Source organism: Phaethon lepturus, unplaced genomic scaffold, assembly GCF_000687285.1.
Source record: "Phaethon lepturus isolate BGI_N335 unplaced genomic scaffold, ASM68728v1 scaffold28331, whole genome shotgun sequence".
Taxonomy (NCBI): Eukaryota; Metazoa; Chordata; class Aves; order Phaethontiformes; family Phaethontidae; genus Phaethon; species Phaethon lepturus.
In genome coordinates, this window is record NW_010519046.1 from 17,084 (window position 1) to 25,882 (window position 8,799).

Consider the following 8,799-nt stretch of genomic DNA (forward strand, 5'->3'; position numbering starts at 1 on the left):
TCACAAGAGCAGTTTCTTTCCAACTTCAGATATTTAATGGTTGATCTATGGCCTGAATGGCAGACAGGAGCTAAACCTTTAGCTTAGCTGAGCATTGTAAAGTGTATGTATTCTGGTTGCAGTTTTCATGAGTGCCAAGGGGTTCCTTGGATTCTTGCAGTCTCCAAAAGAGGCAAAAGACCTACAACTAGATTAGCAGAACAACTTCACAGATCAGTGTGGCTCACCTTTTCTTTTTTGACTTTGATCTTCCGTGGAACTGGCACATATGTGCTGTTAGAAGAAAAAAGAACACCACCAAGATTAGTAGAAGCCCAACATATTCCTCTATTTCCAAAGAAGGAAAGAATATTCATCATGTACAGGAATAAATTCAAATTATTTAAAAGCAATAAATTAAAGAAATTGTTGGAAAATGAGGCTACAATTAAATAAAACAGCATGAAAAGAACTGAGGTGTCACTGAAGCAAGTTTATAGGAAGCCATTACATTTCTAAATTTTCAAGTTAATTATTGACAGTAGGACACCAAAGGTTTAATTGACAATATATTGCAAAGTCAATATTATGTGGAGCCCATGACTTCTAATTCTTGGCTCATGACTGTTGCAGTCTTTGCATTTTGATGATGGGGGAGGCTTTCAATTTGATCTCATGGCAGAAAAACCTTTTCCCACCAGGGGGAGACTTTTCCCCTCCTAATACTTTAGCTACTGCATGATTTTCAGAGTAGGTGGTAGTAGAGCTCATAACTTCTGTGGTGATGTGCAACTCTGGCATTCCCAGCACACAGCCCCTCACCAGCAAGCTATTCCCCTCCTCCCTAGGGGCATGCTGAAGGCTTCCTGCAGTTACCAGCGTAAAACTTCCAAGTCATACCTTATGACTGGGTTGAAATCACGAGTCATGCCTTGAAAACAAAAAAAAACTTTTCTTCCCCATATCTCATGCACAGTGCATGCTGGCACTGCACAGCTCATCACGAGTGCTGTAAAAAAAATCTCCCTGAGTTTGTTTCAAGTGAGAAAATTCTGAACTGGCCTTGTAACTGAACTACTTCCCAAAATATACTCTGCATACTTTTTAGATGGGTTGCAATAAATCACCAAATCCTTCCATTAGTTTAATCTAAATGTTTTTGCTTGATTTTTGGTAACAAAAAAGTTCCTGTGATTAACATTTTATTTCTCTTTGAACCATGGATCATCAGCACTTCGAAACATTAGTCTAAGCCTTCCCAAACCAGCAGTGACCTGGCAATGTCCTCATCTCCTTGTGTACTTCCGGCCATCTTAGATCCCTGCCCCAGGCTGGATGCAGTGGAAGATGTGATAGGTGGGTTCCAGCCCCCTGAGATGTGACACGAGATGCTAATGGAGAAAGGGACACCTATGCAGACTTCTTAATCTGCCCTCAGCAAATCTGTCCTCAGCAAATCTGCCCTTGCATCTGCTTCCCATGCCTGACCTTGGGTTAGCAAAGTCAGTAGAAGTAGTCTTGGTGATCCCATGTCATTTTGGTCATTATGAAGACATAAAGCACTTCTTTGTTGGTGAAATCTCCTCGTTATTATATAAATGAACAGCCAGTCTTTTCTGAAAAGGTGATGTGGAAGAAACAAGAGGCCCATACTTCATGGACAACTAGCCAGGTACAGTAGAAGACCAAAGTGAACGGTATGCAATATTCAAGACAGTATTTGCATAGACCTCTAATCCAACCAGGACAATACTGTAGCTCTTGTCAGATGACATGCTAGTCATTTTAATCATGGGATTTTAATTTTTTTAGAAGAAATACCCAACTCCTGCTGTCACTTGGCTGCACAATTTCATACAACCACATGGAAAGTATTGGCATGCTGATTAAGACCAAACAGAGACCTGCGCCATTATGATCATGTAAAAACTGGGCTGCATAGCAGCCAGGGAGTTTGTGACCCAGTAAATACCACACAGGAGTGGAACAGAGAGTGAAGCCTGTGATGAAGGTGGCTACGGGTGGAATTCGTATAAACTGTTCTTCTATGAGCCACTTGGCAGGGCTCTCACGAAGTCTGCCAGCATCACTGGCCACCTTGTACAGGACATTCACTGTACTGTTGACTCAAGTGGAAGATGTGGAACATTTTAAGGAATACAAAAATTGTTCTTTGCCAAACCAAGCGGAGATACATGGAACTTTTTTCACTATGGACAATTGTAGAAGACTTGTAGAAGTTAAGGCAACTAGGCTAAATATACGACTGATGAGGGCCTGAAGGTTTTCTGTCCCAGAAGCCCTTTATTGGTCTGTTACAATGCGCTGTCTTAGAGAGACACTTTGGAATGGAACATCCATCAGTCAAATGGGACATGTCTCATTTCAGCTATCAAATTGATCTAATATTAAGGCCATCTGCAATTTGATTTTTCTTTTGAACCATAACACAGGATGCTTATCTTTTTTTAACTATGAGTGCACTCAGGTGGGTATTTCTTCTCTTCTAAAATATTGAATTTCAGATGGGTTTTATTTTTATCTGATGCCTTCTCCCCTTTACAAATGTACAGTCAACAATCTCCTTATACACTGTATCTGACATTGTGCGTTTAATGCATGCCCCTAGGTTTATTCTGTTACCCTAAAAATATACTAAATGTATTGTTATGATTTGATGGTTTTATTGCTCCAGCATGTGCCAGCCTATTAATTACACAATTTCCCTGCTTTCAGTATGGCAAAAATCTTACAATATTGGTATTTCTTCCATGGGGTTAAACACTCACACACTAATTTATACCAGAGGCTTACCAAGTCCATGTATACAATCTAATTATAAATATATAATATATCCTGTAATTTATTAAGCAAAGAGTTTTTCCTTTCATGTGCTATGACTGCCTCATAGTCAACCAGGTATATCTTCCTGACAGGCTAAGTGCTCACTGAGCTTTACCACTGCAATCCACTTTCTGCCTCTTCTGAGGGTAAATACTCAACAAAAAATAGTATACGGCTTTGCAATCTGGGCACAGAACAGTGACAGTGATGGAAACATGGACGGGTGGATTTGACAAAGATGCAGCAAGGGGCTTCATTCAAAGGCCACAGAAGGCAGCTGGGAGCTTTCCATTGCTTCTGATAGGATTTGGATCCAGGCTTAAGAGCAGAGGTTCTCAACCTTTTTTATCAATACAGCTTCCAAAAAACCCAAAACCCTAAACCATGCATGAAATGTCACTGATACTTCTTAGCTGATTTTCTAAGTGGGCTGATTTTTCTGAGTTACAAGTGTGTCCTGAAAATGGATTTTTCGAGACAATTTATGATTGTACATACTAAGTGCTGGTGGGAAAAAAAGGTAAAAAGAGACTAAAACACATTTGTTACAAGTTAAGAGATTCTTAATACGGAGTGAAAAGAATCTAAAATGCATTTGCAAAGAGAGAAAAGAAAAAGAAAAGAATAACTAAATTACCATTTGTTGTCCCATCAAAAAGTTTGCTTTAATAATTAAAAGTGGGTCTTATCCCCTGACAACAGGGACATACTTTTCCAAGATTTTACTCTTTTGAGACTCTGAAATGGGGAAAAAGGTTGAAATGTCTTGAAATACTTCTCTCTGGCATAAAGTAATCTGATCTGGTGTTGCTGCCTATGTGCAGCAGAGTGCCACTGAGCAATCCCACCAGGCTGTGGCTTTACATCCAGCAGATAGCCTCACACACAGTACAAATGTCACGTATTTCATTTGCTGGATTAGGAGAAGCCATTTTATAGGAAGGAAGAGAATCCGTTAGCAGGCAATCAGAAGAAACATGCATTTTGTTCACATTTCTAAACCTAGTGCTGCCATAAATGTGTTAAGCAGGACAACATTAGAATCACAGAATAGGATCATAGAACGGTTTGGGTTGGAAGGGACATTTAAAGGTCATCTAGTCCAACCCACTTGCAATGAGCAGGGACATCTTCAACTAGATCAGGTTGCTCAGAGCTCCGTCCAACCTGACCTTGAATGTTGCCAGGGATGGGGCATCCACCATCTCTCTGGGCAACCTGTGCCAGGATTTCACCACCCTCACTGTGAAAAATTTCTTCCTTATCTCTAGTCTAAATCTCCCCTCTTTTAGTTTAAAACCATTACCCCTTGTCCTATCGCAACAGGCCCTGCTAGAATGTCCATCCCCGTTACTTGTGAAAGGACTTACAAAGAAGAAATTGAGAATAAATACCAGCATGGCACATTGATGCCAGGTAGAACACATTATTTTAAGGCTAAGGCATACAGGTGACACACAAAACAATGGTGTCTCCTCTGCACGGCTCTCAGTCACATTCCACCAGGAAAGACAGACTGAGCTCGTGACCGACCTGTCCAGGGGAGGATGCTGTGGATGGGGGACTGAGTGCTGTGGTCTGCTTCTGCTCTCACTGCCTTGCGTGAGCAGCCTGCACATCCCTCTCTGCTTCCCCGTCCTCTTCTGCAAGTGGGATAATACTTGTTGGAGGACCGCTTAGCCACCCAAAGTGTCTCAGGTAGGATAATCCAGGTGTCTAAGACCACTGTTGAATGAATAATCCACCAAACACCTCATTCCGCAGATGGCTTTCTGATGGGTACGTCTGGGTATAGGCATTCTGGCTGCACCCACTGTACTCCCAAGGGACTGGAGAGGAGGGGGAATGGGCAGAAGCCCATAATGAGGCACTGAACCCCAAAGCCCAAGAAGTCGCTGCTAAAACTGACCACCTCCAGCAGCAAAACCTCCCCCTTTCATCTCTCTGAGACCACTGTGTTGGGTTGTGAAGAGCTGGATCTGGATCTTCGCCTCGAAGACTGCACCATAACATTAAGTTTTTCCCAGGAAACACGTGTTCAGGACTGAACTCTGACCTGAGAGGGTCTGTAAAGCTCCCCGGAGCCTTATCAGAAGCAAGGATTTGCCCAGCATGGGCTTTTCTATCCTACAGCAACATGTGGGGGCTCCCACCCTTTCCTCCTGCCCGCTCAGCGCTGCCCTTACTCACAAGTTGATGGTGCCTGTGGTGAGAGCGGTGACAACCCAGCGCAGGTCCAGGGTTTTGAAGGGGATCAGGATCATGCTCACGTTTTCTGCCAGCTCTTTGTAGCTCTCGGGGTAAACGAAGTGGTGAGTGGTCTTGCTCCCAACATCTGATTCGTAGCCAGTGGTGGGGGCACGGTTCATTCTGCAGCCCAAAAATAAGAAGTGAGAGTGTGAGGAAGCAGGAGAGGAATTAGGTAGGTAAAAACATGTGTGATTCTTCCCCAAATCATTTGCTTGAGGTAGCAGGAAAATGTTCCCATGGCTAAGGAGAGTGCTGTATGCAGGGTCTTCAGACAGCCTTGACAGGGTGTAGTGGTCCTCGAGCAAGCTGAAATGACCATCACGCATAGTGGATAAATTAAAAGTAAATGAAAGCTCAGCTTCAGTGTGTGATTCCTGGGGCTGAATGGGAGCCTCTGCCAAGCAAGTGTATCTCTGAGCACATCCCTGGGTTCCCTTTACAGTCAGCAGAGAGCTGGTCTAAAGAGCAGTGAGTCCATGAGGACACATCTCCTTTCATCCTAAAGCTGAAGCCTCAAGTAGGTGAGAAAAATATTGCCCTGAAGGCCATCAGCTTGACTTGCAGTTTCATTCTCCCCATCTGTACAGGTGTATTTGGATGTCTAGGGTCAAGGTAACAAACCATGTTATGTGTGATAAGAAGCAGCAAATATTTCTTAGGGTCCTCCCATGAAAAGGCACCAAAGCCACAGTGACAAATCCAGGATCAAGTGCTGACACTTCATTTACTCAAACCTTATTTTGCAGTATGTCCCCCAATTTCAATACATCTACTTAGGGTCACTCCGCGCACACGTGGTGTGCTTTCAAGTAACCCTGGGGTCACTGCATGGAGATCTATCCAGGACCCACCAGAGCTCAGTCAAAGCGTGTTGGCCAAACACCTTATGTTGGGTGTATCAGGGAGCAGAGTGGGTGTTTCTGAGCTCAGGACTGCAGAAATGCCTCTATGCTTGTGTTCACTTCTGAAAGCAAATCTGGGGACATATCAGCAATTCCTTCCCTGAGGCATTAGCTCACTGCTAGTAAAGATTTGTAGGCTTCTATGGGGCAGTGCAATGCACGCTAGAGATCCCCAAAGTGGCCCTGCCTGACCTCGCATGAATCCATGGTGCTATGCAACACCATGCAGAAACGCCCACGCTGGCTCTGAGCAGAATGGGGTTTCTCTGCAGCCCAGTGGAGTCTTCTACCAAGGCGTTATTAGCTCATCTCCTGGCAGAAGTGCAAGGAGGACAAGGAAGGACCAAGCAGGAATTTCCTTCTGTCAAGAAAGTTGATAGTTAAACAAATAAAAGTGGTCTGGAACATGATGTTTGGAAGGAAATGTGTCCCCTCAGACTCCCTGGCTCTTCCCCGAACTTGGTTGTATTGCCAGAGTACGTGCAAGTGAACATCAGGTCACCAGAGATTTTGTTTGTTGGATTAACACACAGAGGGGTCACCTTCTCTGCATACATTTCCATGGTGAATCCTAAAACCTTGTGCCATCCCCTCAGATCTGGCTTGAGATTGCTAAAATATAAATCTGAGACTGGGAGCTTCAATTCCAAGTCACAGAGAGCTTCTCCCTTGCCAGGGATGCACTGCCACGGGAAGGGCAAAGCCTAAGAGAAGCAGCACACATCTAAGTGCATTCCTCTTTAGTTACTACTCCAAAAAATAGCTTTTAAGTCTAGCAAAGCTTTTTCTGCATGAATCTGGAAATGCAGGCCAGGCAAGATGAGAAAGTCCACACAGGAAGAGGGCTGTCTCACATTTGCAACCTGTGGGAGTAATGTCGAGGGCTCTTCACTTCCCTTTGCAGATCTGAAGACCAGGTCGGCTGCCACTGCCTTTGAGGAGGCACTTTTGGCAGAGGGCAAGGCGTGCAACTGAAGGAAGCAACTCCTGAAGTGGTTTACTGAGAACATTTAGATGTCATTTAAAGACTCTGCAGTGTGTCCCAGCCACAGTGGAAGCCCAGTGGCCTAAGGTGGCCTAACAGTGCAAATAGTGCTGATCTTCTGCTGGTTCACTCCTGACTTCAGCACACAGCTTCCTGCTAAAGGTTATGTTGTTTCTGAGAGTGTAATCCCACGTGTGGTATTTTCAGTAGCAATTGGTTCCTTCCAGGCCCTCTGCCCTGCCCTGCATTGCTCCCCAAATTGTGCTGTACTGGCAGCTGGGATGTGAAAGCTGGACAACACGTTGGAGATGAATTTAGCCCAGACATCTTGGCTGTCCTCTGGGTGACTAGCTCTGCTGACCTACTTTCTGCTTGTGTTTTAGTGGGACAGAATAGCCAACCTTCATCGCCTCAAAAGGAAGAGGCAATGTGACCGTTTACAAGGTAGTTGCAGACAACCTGTTGTCTCCTGTTCATTGCGAAGTGATGATTAAGAATGCATCAGTGCAAAAAAGTAAAATCTCATACAGTCAGTTAAGTGTGTAAAAGATCACTTGTGAGTACGAGTTGTTGAAATAACTTTTACTCAAAACTGCAGGGTTTTTCAGCTACACTTTTTAACACAGGCAATTATGGACAGTGCAGAACAAGCTACAGTATCAACACCTATTCATGTTTTTTTTCCAAGCTAAAACATGAGGTCATATCTCCAACACACATAGTTTACATCCCTGGAACTTAGGTTTGACCTAAGTACCAGATTTCACTAGATAGCCCTTGAAATCTTGTTTGCTCACTTATCTCCAAAAATACCAGTGAATCTTAAGCAACAGAGACGTCTGGAGCTGAGGTGGTGGCTACTTACCTGAGCACAAAGTCATGGGAGTCAATATCTGGGCCATACCGAGACTGCAGAAGGTTCCCAGAGTTGCCCACGACGGCACACCGTCTGCACGTGTAAGTGCCTCGCTCCTGCAGTGGATCCCCATGCCCGGGAATGATCCCAAAGAATTCCTTGAGGGTAGCATTAATATTCTTCGGAGTTTTCTCTCCTTGCAATTTCTGTTAGAGAGAAAAATCACCCCAGCTTACCAATACAGCTAGCTCTTCTGTGACCAAGATGTAGCTTCAAATGTCTTCTCAAAGACCATTCTTGTATCTACTTGCAGACACTGTCTCCTGCAGTATGCATTACAAGGCGTTGGGTTAGGAGCAGAAAAAAAGTGGAAAATCCCTTCCCATTAACTTTTTAAACTTGGTTCCCCTTTTCCTTTCTTTTTACTTGGGTTCCCTCACCTGCTCAATCCATCTATCCGTGGTGAAACAGATCATGTGTTCCCCAAGGCTGATCCTCTGGTGCCTATAAGCCTAATCCCACTTTGGGTCAGATATCTTCTGTTAGGACATGTGTAAGATTTCTTTTAAAATCTCCTAGGAAGGACAGAACCTGATGGACCCCAGATGTGGCTGACATCCCTTCCACAAATTTTGGCATATGCCAGAAGTGGAAGATCTCATTGCTGCTTTTCTGGACTGTGGAGGAACAAGCTCCTAGTGTATAGGAAACTATGGTAGAGTTAGCCCTGAGCGCTGGAGATGTAGGTACATCTAAAAAATTCTCCAGGATGAAGAAAACCACCCGGACCTTGGTCATTGTGTCTGTTGCCATGGAAGGAAACTCTTTTGTAGCAGCTCTGTGGTGCATGGTGGAAACAATGGCTGGACGGGGAAGGTACAGGCAAAGCGCAGGGCAGGCGATGGTCAGACACTCCCTTTCTGGGGTTCTGCTCTCCAAGGACTACTAAACAGGTTGGCAGTGCTGGCAGGCTCACAAAAATC

The 8,799-nt window shown here is 44.2% G+C and overlaps 1 protein-coding gene across 1 annotated transcript in view; it reads right to left on the reverse strand.

The window, feature by feature from the left end:
• Positions 1–8,022, reverse strand: part of LOC104628369 (CMP-N-acetylneuraminate-beta-galactosamide-alpha-2,3-sialyltransferase 1) — a gene marked incomplete at its 5' end in the record, with an annotated part of 13,075 nt that extends 5,053 nt beyond the window's left edge. Inside the window, 3 exons of the mRNA XM_010296924.1 lie at positions 228–273; positions 5,014–5,193; positions 7,826–8,022. Coding sequence (XP_010295226.1) covers positions 228–273; positions 5,014–5,193; positions 7,826–8,022 — 423 coding nt within the window. The remainder of the gene's footprint in view (positions 1–227; positions 274–5,013; positions 5,194–7,825) is intronic.
• Between the last annotated feature and the right edge of the window lie 777 nt (positions 8,023–8,799).